The sequence below is a fragment of the Echiichthys vipera genome (assembly GCF_963691815.1).
Source record: "Echiichthys vipera genome assembly, chromosome: 7".
Lineage (NCBI taxonomy): Eukaryota > Metazoa > Chordata > Actinopteri > Perciformes > Trachinidae > Echiichthys > Echiichthys vipera.
Window position 1 is genome coordinate 2,520,567 of NC_139832.1, and position 11,520 is coordinate 2,532,086.

The 11,520-nt window shown below is 49.0% G+C and overlaps 1 protein-coding gene across 1 annotated transcript in view; it reads right to left on the reverse strand.

Moving 5' to 3' along the window:
- The window catches only part of slc13a1 (solute carrier family 13 member 1), a gene marked incomplete at both ends in the record, with an annotated part of 11,342 nt that extends 246 nt beyond the window's left edge, over positions 1-11,096 (reverse strand). Inside the window, 14 exons of the mRNA XM_083916373.1 lie at positions 73-210; positions 954-1,115; positions 1,567-1,661; positions 1,739-1,830; positions 2,683-2,784; positions 3,500-3,598; positions 4,755-4,874; positions 5,193-5,353; positions 5,852-5,924; positions 6,057-6,096; positions 7,678-7,838; positions 7,987-8,123; positions 9,217-9,345; positions 10,992-11,096. Coding sequence (XP_083772499.1) covers positions 73-210; positions 954-1,115; positions 1,567-1,661; positions 1,739-1,830; positions 2,683-2,784; positions 3,500-3,598; positions 4,755-4,874; positions 5,193-5,353; positions 5,852-5,924; positions 6,057-6,096; positions 7,678-7,838; positions 7,987-8,123; positions 9,217-9,345; positions 10,992-11,096 — 1,614 coding nt within the window. The remainder of the gene's footprint in view (positions 1-72; positions 211-953; positions 1,116-1,566; positions 1,662-1,738; positions 1,831-2,682; positions 2,785-3,499; positions 3,599-4,754; positions 4,875-5,192; positions 5,354-5,851; positions 5,925-6,056; positions 6,097-7,677; positions 7,839-7,986; positions 8,124-9,216; positions 9,346-10,991) is intronic.
- Between the last annotated feature and the right edge of the window lie 424 nt (positions 11,097-11,520).

Sequence of the window (11,520 nt, forward strand, 5' to 3'; positions counted from 1 at the left end):
GCATCGCAGCCAGAGCCGACTTTGTTAAAGAGTCAATTATATCTGCGTGTGTGTCCGTACCACAGGGCTTACCATGTCCGGGATGTCGATGTGTCCGTAGGCGAACACGACGGCGTTGGGCGGGTTGGACACCGGCAGCAGGAAGGAGAAGGATGTGCAGAGGGTGGTGGGGATGAGGACGTACAGCGGGTTGACGTGGATGGCCTCAGCCTGAAGACAGGACGGATCACAAGTAACGCAAGTATCTGTCTCAATGTTGAACTACCGCATTTCCCGCACTCTAAGGCGCATAGAATAGACGCTACAGTCGAGGCTGGGGTTACGTTAAGGACCGCCTCTAAATCCATTGATGCTAAGTTGGCGTGCTAGCGCTGTTGCCTTCAGTGGAACAGTGATCGTACGGACTCTTCTACTTGCTGCTCTCTGTTCAACAACCCACTGTTGGAGTTTGTCCTCCAGCTGCAGCCGTCTCGCTCTGTTCCCTCTGAACTCTGTTTAGTCGTCTTTACTCGGCGCAGGTCGTCTTGTTGCTTCCTCCACTTCGGCACCATTGATTGGTTCATGTTAAACTCTCTGGCTGCTGCTCTGTTCCCGTGTTCTACTGCGTGACTAATGGCCTTGAGTGTAAACTCTGCGTCGTAAGCGTGTCTCTTAACAGGAGCCATTTTGGGCTCTTTACACAAACACACACATGGAAATGAAACGGCAGTTTCACGCAGTCGTATATCTCCACATGCACCGCGCGTTACTTCTTCTACGGGGGAAAATAGAGTCGGCTTTTGAGACATCTGAAGGTTTTTAGGTGCAACTTAAAGTGCGGAAAATACTGTAATTATCATGTGCTGCTGCTTTGTCGTCCACTAACGACAGCCATCGTTCATTTGTCTTTCATACACAACGGTTTGATACCACCCAGTCATGAGATTAGAAACTCAGTCCTCCCGTGAACCCACCAGAGGAGAGAGGATGGGGAGAAAGATGGTGACGGTGGCGGCGTTGCTGGCCACCTCTGTTACCGTGGTGACGATGATGCAGGCGATCGCGATGGTGGCCAAGACCGGCAGCTCCCCCAGAGGCGTCAGCAGCTCGGCCACCCACAGAGACAGGCCGGACTCCTGCAGACACACATCGTGATGTTTTCAGCCAGTTTGAATGTGTTTAAAACACTGGTTCTAATTACGAGAAGACGCATTTCCTCTCTTTCACCTCGTGGTTTCTAATGGATCCATGTAGATCATTTGTTTTTGTGCGTTTGGGTTTTGATTTCTGCCTCGACTCACACTGGTGTTTTACCTTGCGACAGTGCCAGCCTTCTTACTGTCGTGTCTCACTGACCGCGTTCTGCACAAAGTGTGTTACAACATACAAACAGTCCTTATGATAAGCATTGCAAACCTGCTGCTTGCCGTAGCTTCATGAAAGTGCTGCGGACTCTAAACGTTCAGCAAGAAAACACCCTTCGATGCATTTACAGGAGGTGCCTCCTTTTGAAACAAGTTGTTTTCTGCATTCAAGGAGTCAGGAACCTGCGGTGAACGTACAAACACACCGACAGACACAGTTCACCTTTGTGCCTTCAGCGAGCGCGAAGCCTCCGCCGACCAGCAGGGCCACTTTCCACGGCATGGAGGCCTGAAAGTCCTCCCAGGAGATCATGGCCTCTGATGGCAAATCAAAATGTTTCCAATATTAAGTTAAAATCAGACACGATGAAGAGCTACAGTGTAAATGAACGTACCGTATTTTCTGGCAGGTCCGTGGGCAGGTATGATGAAGAAGAGGAGTCCCAGCAGCAGAGCCACGGTGGCGTCAGTGATGGCGCCCGAGTGGCTGCTCAAGACAAGGGTGGGAGAGACTGAGTTGATTGTCACCTCAGCCTTAATCCAAGAAATGAACACTGGACTGTATTTACCTGAGTATCTGACTACAGCAATGACGTTTTCAGTGGAAAGACAACAACGGACAGTGTGTTCATTCATCTCATCTCATCTCATCTTCAGCCTCTTATCCAGGGTCGGGTCTCGGGTTTCCACATTAACCAGCTCTAACTGGGGGATCCTGAGGCGTTCCCAGGCCAGTGTGGAGATCTAATCTCTCCACCTGGTCCTGGGTCTTCCCCGAGGCCTCCTCCCAGCTGGACGTGCCTGGAACACCTCCCTAGGGAGGCGCCCAGGGTTCATCCTTACCAGATGATCCTGAACCACCTCAACTGGCTCCTTTCAACGCAAAGGAGCAGCGGCTCTACTCCGAGTTCCTCACGGATGCTGAACTTCTCCCCCTCTCTCTAAGGGAGACTCCAGCCCCCCTCCTGAGGACACACATTTCAGACGCTTGTACCCTTGACCTGGTTCTTTGGGTCCTGACCTGGACCTGGTTCTTTGGGTCCTGACCTGGACCTGGTTCTTTGGGTCCTGACCCAGCTTTCATGACCACAGGTGAGGGTAGGAACCAGGACTGAGGGTAGATCCAGAGCTTTGTCTTCCTCAGCTCTCTTTTCATCACAACGGTGCGGTAGAGCGACTGCAGCTCCGCCCCCGCTGCTCCGATTCTCCGGCCAAACTCACGCTCCATCGTCCCCTCACTCGTGAACAAGATCCTGAGGTACTTGAACTCCTTCACTTGGGGTCAGGACTGTGTGTGCGTGTGTGTGTGTGTGTGTGTGTGTAGGACAATGCGACTCACTGGGGGAAGAGGGAAGTCCAGCCCGGCATGAAACCTGGAGCTCTGGTCAACCACAACAACACCATCAGCAGGAAAACCACCGCAGTGACAATCTCCTGAGAGCTGGAGGGAGGGAGGGAGGGAGGAGCAGATGAGTGAATGAGTAATGAAAAGATGGGTATTAGACCTAATTAGAGAATGTGAAAGGGGGATGGACACGAATGAACAGGTCAATGACAAAAATGAATAAAGCAGTTCTTACCTTTCTGGCATTTTCATACTTTCCTTTCGTAATCTTAAAACGCTCCAAATAAGCGTATGGCACCAAAATGTTCTCATATACATCTGATAAAAGTCTGACCAATGCCCAGCTTCCTCCCCGCCATCCGTCACTCCGTCTCACCTGTTGCTCATGCTGCGTTCAAGTGCCCTGGGAGGGTGGGAAGTTTCAGACCTCCAACTAGGCAAAGTGCACTGGGACGGCTGACAAAGTGGAGCTTCCTACTAGAGAACATGTGGTTGGTCAATCTCCCTCGAATTCACTGGTAGGAGGTTCACTTTGACAGGCGTTCCAGTGCACTTTGCCCAGTTGGAGGTCCGAAACTTCGGAGCGTTTGTCTGTGAACGCACGGAGGGAGCGTCAGAGGTCAGGCGGGGGGGAAGAGGGTGAGATTCTGGAGGGAAGTGCTTTAACTGACACACGAGAGAAAGGTAAGAACTGCTTTAATATACAGTAAAACAGAACGAATGACTTGAATAAATGAATGGCTGAATGAAGGGATGACTAGACATTTATGTGTAAATGAATGAATGAATGAATGAATGAATGAAATGTCACCTCATGGGTCCCAGCGACCTGTACTCTTCCTCTATCACTCTTCTTGCTGCCGTCTCTTTCTCCGACTGCCGTCCTCCACATCTCCACAGGAACCTGAAGGTGTGTGTGTGTGTGTGTGTGTGTGTGTGTGTGTGTGTGTGTGTGTGTGTGTGTGTGTGTGTGTGTGCACAGATTATATTATCGACAGGCGACAGGCAAATGCTCACAGTGAACTAAATGACTGCCTGCGATTGGTTAAGAGCACACTGAGAGCACACTGTGCAGAGGTCAATTAACATGTCTGACACCACCGCGCTGCTAATGCTAACATTAGCATTACACTCATGCCCCGGCCTCATATCTCTTTATTACTGGTGTCGGTCTTTGCTGACATATTTCCAGTTAGAAATTTTCCATGGCGTCTTTGTGGAAATCAGCTTCTCCTTCGCCCTCGGATGTTTCACAGCAGGCGCGCGATGGAAACGTCATCAACACTCGCTCATCTCATCTTCAGCCTCTTATACCCCAAACTTCCCTTTCCCGGGCCACATTAACCAGCTCTAACTGGGGGATCCTGAGACGTTCCCAGGCCAGTGTGGAGATCTAATCTCTCCACCTGGTCCTGGGTCTTCCCCGAGGCCTCCTCCCAGCTGGACGTGCCTGGAACACCAACAACTCTGCGTTGTAAGCGTGTCTCTTAACAGGAGCCATTTTGGGCTCTTTACACAAACACACACATGGAAATGAAACAGCACGCTTCACACAGTCGTATATCTCAACATGCACCACGCGTTACTTCTTCTACGGGGGAAAATAGAGTCGGCGGCTGCTCACCGTAGTTGGAGACCTGTTGTGGCTCAATATTGGTCCATATATAAGGAGCACCGGGTTATAAGGAGCACTGTCGGCTTTTGAGACATTTGAACGTTTTTAGGTGCAACTTATAGTGCGGAAAATACGGTAATTTCCACAGTAATAAACACGTGGATTACACGCAAACAAAGAGTGAATGAGGCCAAACTGGAGTGTTATCTCATCTCCGTTTAAGACATGTGCGGAAAGCTGAATGATGAAAACAAGCGGCTCATTACTGTGGCCTTGGACTTGTTTGTTCGCAACCATAAAGCACAGAAATGATCGATTAGCCGTGATAAAAAAGACAAAACAACAAGTAAAAGACGATAATGTGAAGAGAAAGGGACAGATGTAGAGACAGAAGGTAAAGAAGACACACTCAGGAGGCGATCGGCGGAGCAGACGGGGCGTCGACACTCACTCTGAGCCGATGAAGAGCCAGTAGAGCCACAGCCACGTCAGCAGCAGCATGACGACACTGATGGGCAGGCACAGCAGCAGCCAGTTCCCAAAGTTGACGCAGTGGCAGTTTGGATAAATCCTGAATTTAAAGACAGTGAGTGACTTGGATTTAATTGCCTCCCTTTCCTTTTTTAAACGCACACAGACGCTTTGAATCCTCTGTTTCTTTTAATTCGCTGCCGTTCAGTGAACTGAGCGAGGCAAACGTTCTTCACAGGGGAATTTTAAATTGCTGTTTTATATTTGGTAAACACCGAACCTTACCCAGTGTTGCTTCGAATGCCTTCACACGATTTGTTTAATTGAATGTCTCCCCTTTATGTCTCTGTCTCACACACACACACACACACACACACACACACATTCACTCAGCTTGTCACGGTGGTGCTCCACTCACTGGTTGAGGTACTCAGAGAAGATGAAGTTGGGCGAGGTGCCGGGCAGCGTGGCGATGCCTCCGATGTTGGAGGAGTAGGCGACGCCGATGCACATGGCTTTACACGTCGCCAGGTGCCGTTCTCTACTCCTGCTGGGAGCTGCAGGCTCAGGCACATCAACCTGCAAGGCAACGACGGGGGCAGAAATAACCCAACGACAGAACTAGTGGAAGTATTAAAGTGTAATTCCGGCGCAAAATCACCCCATGGTCTTTTTTCATGCACTTACATCCATCAAATAAGCCATTGAGACCAGTAGAGTCGCTAACAGCTGGATGTGGCTAACACTGATTAGCTCGGGGCAGCACGGTTAAGGCATTCAAAGGTCATTTTTAACCACTAATCCTGCTGAAAATAACAGAAAACCTCTGCAGCAGCATGAGAAGAGTCCCTACACACACAACAAAGCACCAATGGGCTCCTTCCACTGTAATGGACTTTACTATGAGAGGAGCTGGTACAGGGGCCAGTAGGTAAGTCTTTAAAACACTCTTTAATAAACTCTGGCTTCACTAACTACGCTGTTGCTGCTTTGTTTTGTGTGTAGGGACTCTCAAGGATTAAAGGACCTACGACACAGTGACCTTTACCATAGACACAGACACAGTAGTGTTCGTACCTGGGCAGCAGCAGGTTGTGACTGTATCCGAACACAACAAGTCTCTTCGGGAACGTCTGGGGGCTTCTTGACACTGAGAGACAGAGGAATAAAGTATTAGTCCGGACGTCCTGCAGCGACGAGCACTTGGAAACCTGCAAACGCCCCAGAAAGTGGAGGGGAGGGACAGTGACGCAGCCGAGCAGGACAGAACAAAAGCACATACCTCACTGTTTCTTTCATCTGTTCAACATGGCCGTCCGTTTCTGCAACGATAACAGGCTTTGGTTAACTCTGATCATACGTGTTTCCTTAACAAAGGGATACGAGGGACACGTTTACAGAATAAACAGCACACTAGGTTATTAATTAGGTCTGCTTCAAACTGTATTCAGTATGCTTTCAGTTATTTATACTTTAAACTGCTTTATAATGATCAAGGTTCATTTACTGTCATCATACAACACAGGGTTACACAAGGAAATGCAGCTAAAGTCAATTCATGCTCCACAACAACAAAAACCAAAGCAGCGGTGGTACAGTGGTTCCTGTGGCGTGCGTTTGTTTGAATGTGCAGCAGGAGGAATGTAGTTACACACACACTGAGCAGATGATTTGGTGCGGTCTGAACATTAAAACGGCATTTTCCCTGAGAATAAATAAAGTAAAGAGCTTGTTTGTTTGTTTTTTTAAAAAGGGCGGCAGTAGCTCAGTCTATAAGCTACTCGTAGAGTCGCCGGTTCAAGTCCCTGTGCGGACCATGAATGGAGCGTGGATTGGTGGCTGGAGAGGTGCCAGTTCATCTCCTGGGCACCGAACCCCCAACTGCTCGGGGCGCTGGTCACTGGCAGCCCCCTCGCTCTGACATCTCTCCATTGGTTGCATGTATATAGGTCCTGTGTCTGTGCATGTGTGTGTGTATTTCAGGCCTGTGTGTGTGTGTGTGTGTGTGTGTGTGTGTGTGAGTGACATGAATAATAACAGAGTGAAAAAACTGACCACACCCCCAAGCATTGCAAAAATAAACGTAAAGAACAAAACAGAGGAACTCTAAACTCGTTGTGTCTATGCGTACGTCTTGTTGTGGTCAAACGGTCAGAACCAATAACTTTTACTACCAACGTTCGGTACCAAACACGCACTCTCTATTTGTAACTTGTAATTAATGCTTTATTAATGGTTAATTAATAATGTGCTCATGCTCTTAAATCAGGTATAACCCGTTAATAAGAACACGTTTAAGCCAGGTTGTGAAAAAAAACCCTGGTCATTGTTTATCTTTTTTATTTCAGTTTGAAATACACTTTTGTGTTTCCTGCAGATTTGGTCGATGAAAAGATTCAAAAACAGTCGACGAGACGCACAAAAACTCCGAGGTCTACGGAAAGATCTGGAAACAAAGCCACGCATCGCCATGACGTCATCAATGCGTGTGACGTGTTACGGCGTGATGACGTATAGGCAGCAAGAAGCATTCTCCGAGGCCCAGGTAGTGTGAGTACAAACGGGCCTGGAGGGGGGGACAAGGACCCTAAAGCACGGGGCACGGGACGGAGGAACAGTGGGAGGGCGCCCTGAGGTAGTACGTCTTGTTGTAGTCAAACGGTCAGAACCAATTACTATTACTACTAACGTTCTGTTACTTGTATTTAATGCTTTATTAATGGTTAATTAATAATGTGCTCATGCTCTTTAGATCAGTTATAAGCCACTAATAAGAACACATTTTAAAGTGCCAGGTTGTGAATTGTTGTGTATTTCAGTTTGAAATGTGAGTAATGTGTTAAAATATGTAATGTGTAAAGTGATTATATCTATAAACGACTGCCCAGCGTAAATCTCGGTACCGTCCAGCTGCAGGTCGGGGTTCTCTTCGCCGGCACACCCTCCGTCCTTCAGGAGCTGCTGGACGACGGCCTCCACAATAGGCATCACCATGGTAACAGCCGTGGTGTTGTGGACCCACATGGAGAGGAAAGCGCAGCCGGACATGAAGCCTAACATCAACCTGGAGACGACAGCACGGAGGTCAGAGCAGGAGCATCTACACTGTGCTCCTCGCCCGGCCACCATGCCCCTGAATGCCTCTCACCCGCCGACACACGCAGAGATTTATCCTCTCTAGAAAAAGGTTTCAGAGAAAGGGTGGCGCTCACCATGCAGGGTTGACCCCCACCAGGGTGACGAGCCTCAGGGCGATCCTGCGGTGGAGACCCCACTTCTGGATGGACGTGGCGAGGCAGATGACGCCCACCAGCAGGAAGTGGAAGTCTTTAAAGTACTCCTTCGCCACCTGGAGAAGAGAAATAAGAGAGTGATACTGTACAAATCTCTTGTTGCCCGGTAACTGAACTCACTCACTCTAAGAAAATACATTACAATTAAGACGAACAATGAAAGGTAAAGAAACAAACCACACTGGCAAATATTCAATATCTACGCACTCACACTGTGCCTCCGTACCGTGCCCAAACAGGTTTCACGGCTAAAGTCTGGTTCCTTTGACCAGTGTGAGTGCAACCGTACCGAGTCTAGGAGCGGCACGCTTGCCATCCACGGCCCGTTTGAGAGAGGTGGGCTTTAGTAACGCACGTTTGCACGTGTAGGAGCACGAGCGTGCGCACGTGTACGAGCACGAGGCCTACGGCGATTCTGAGGTCATTTCCTGTGCGCCTGTTGGGACGTAGAAAAAAGAAGGAGGGACCATGCTTTAGGGTCCTTGTCCCCCCCTCCAGGCCCGTTTGTACTCACACTACCTGGGCCTCGGAGAATGCTTCTTGCTGCCTATACGTCATCACGCCGTAACACGTCACACGCATTGATGACGTCATGGTGATGCGTGGCTTTGTTTCCAGATCTTTCCGTAGACCTCGGAGTTTTTGTGCGTCTTGTCGACTGTTTTTGAATCTTTTCATCGACCAAATCTGCAGTAAACACTCCACCTCCGCATCACACCAACGTGAACCTTTCGCCGCCATTGTTTTAAATGTCCGCGCATGGTCCCTCCTTCTTTTTTCTACGTCCCAACAGGCGCACAGGAAATGACGTCAGTGCCGCCGTAGGCCTCGTGCTCGTACACGTGCGCACGCTCGTGCTCGTACACGTGCAAACGTGCTTTACAAAAGCCCACCTCTCCCAAACGGGCCGTGGACGGCAAGCGTTCTGCAGCTAGGCGCTGTACGGTTGCACTGACACTGGTCAAAGGAACCAGACTTTAGCTGTGAAACGTGCTCGGGCGCGGTACGGAGGCACAGTGTGAGTGCACCCTGAGTCACTATAGTCTGTGTGAGACATTTTAGAGGACAGAAACAGAAGCAAAAACACTTTTTCTGAATGGGGGAAACTTTAAGTTAAAGAATAAACTTGCTGCTAACAGTCTGACTCACGTCTGAGGACTCCATGATGCCAAACGTGGGGAAGAGGATGGCGGGGAGCATGGCGGTCATGGACAGAGGAATCACCTCGGTCACCCAGTATGTCGCCATCAACAGCAACACAAAGGCACATTCTGCCTCCTATAGTGACACACACACACACACACACACCTCTGCATTCACCTGTCATAGAGGACTATAAAGAAAACAAACTTTCAGCAGTTTACTGTAAAATACCGTTCATTCATTGAGTGGTAACTTCAGCTGATGATGAATATATAAGTCAAAATTCTCCTTTAAGCTCCGGTTTAGTTTCCACCAACTCCTGAGAAACACATCTGTCTCTCCAGCGGCGTGATGTTCCTCTTTTGTCACCAGCTAGTTTCTAACTTTGTCCAAATGTGTTCCCATCCATCTTTTTTTTCATAATTACCAAAAGTTATTTCACACTTTGAGGTCATAAAGTTGAGTTATCAATAAAAGCAGAATGAAACAAAGTGCAGTGTAAACAGACTGAATGAATCATGGTGAACATGAAGCACGCAGCTCTCAGGAGTGATTGTTCCCTCCGTCTTTGTTTAATGGCGCCACGACTATTCCTCATGAACCGCCGTCTAATATTGTACGGATTGAAACGTGCATTTATTCTCATTTTCTTTTGCAGGTTTCTCAGAGTGGATGCAAACCTGGTCACTGTCTGCTGGAGCAGCGGAGCGATGGGAGCTGAGACTGTACCGCAAAGTCAAATGTGCCGTAAAACACAACAAATTAGAGCAAGCAGCCAAAAAGTGGTCATTTTAAACTGCAGAAAGGACACTGATCTGTTGAGCCGCTGTGGAAAAACTGCCACCGATGTGAGGGCTGAGCTTTCAGTGAGTATAACAACATCAGTGGGCTCTGAGCTGGAGGTGATTTCAACATATTGACACAGGAAAACACACATTCAACATTTGACCGAGGGAAAAAACATCACTGAGAACATAAAACCCTCTGAAATGGGTCTCGGGGGCAGCAGCTCCAGCAGGGGACCCCAAACTTCCCTTTCCCGGGCCACATTAACCAGCTCTAACTGGGGGATCCTGAGGCGTTCCCAGGCCAGTGTGGAGATCTAATCTCTCCACCTGGTCCTGGGTCTTCCCCGAGGCCTCCTCCCAGCTGGACGTGCCTGGAACACCTCCCTAGGGAGGCGCCCAGGGTTCATCCTTACCAGATGATCCTGAACCACCTCAACTGGCTCCTTTCAACGCAAAGGAGCAGCGGCTCTACTCCGAGTTCCTCACGGATGCTGAACTTCTCCCCCTCTCTCTAAGGGAGACTCCAGCCCCCCTCCTGAGGAAACACATTTCACACGCTTGTACCTGGACCTGGTTCTTTGGGTCCTGACCCAGCTTTCATGACCACAGGTGAGGGTAGGAACCAAGATTAACCGGGAGATCGAGAGCTTTGTCTTCCGGCTCAGCTCTCTGTCCCTAAACTAGTAGATATAAACCTAAACATACCGTAGCTTATTTGACATTAATGCAAACTGAAAAATGTAATCAATTACTAGTGATTAAGTAATTACAGGGCGTGTAGTGCATCCCATGAAGGCTGAGGCTCATCGCAGCGGCTCAGGTTCGACCTCCCAGCTGGACGTGCCTGGAACACCTCCCTAGGGAGGCGCCCAGGGTTCATCCTAACTAGATGATCCTGAACCACCTCAACTGGCTCCTTTCAACACAAAGGAGCAGCGGCCAGTTCGGTTTACTATAATTCATAAAGTTCAGAGGAAGTTGGGTGAAACTCACCTTCGTCCCGATGACAAGAGGAAGAGGAAGCAGCAGCAGCGGCGTAAAGACGACGAGGGCGACACTGCGACAGTTCCACAAGCCTCTTCTCAACCTCTTCAGCATTCTCCGTTGTCTCTCTTGTGTCTTCCTGCGGGTTCCTGTTGTGATCCTGCAACCGTCAAGCTCAAAGACCTTTAATGAGTGACCTGATTCTCAGAGACTCTAGCCTCACACTCAAGGACACAGGTTATTGGAGATTTCTTGAGCAAGACCCCGACTTGCTAATCCCCGGTTATCTCAGTGCCCACACAAAAGCGAGATAAAGCGACACAGCCTTTCATTTATGGCACTTAGAAGAAGCTATATGAGGTGGAGTTCACACTTGGATCTATTTCTGCACTTTAGTGGAAGTAGACATTCATTCAGAGGAACTACAGGAAACAGAACTCAGTCCTGACCCAGCTTTCATGACCCCAGGTGAGGGTAGGAACCAGGACTGAGGGTAGATCCAGAGCTTTGCCTTCCTCAGCTCTCTTTTGGTCACAAC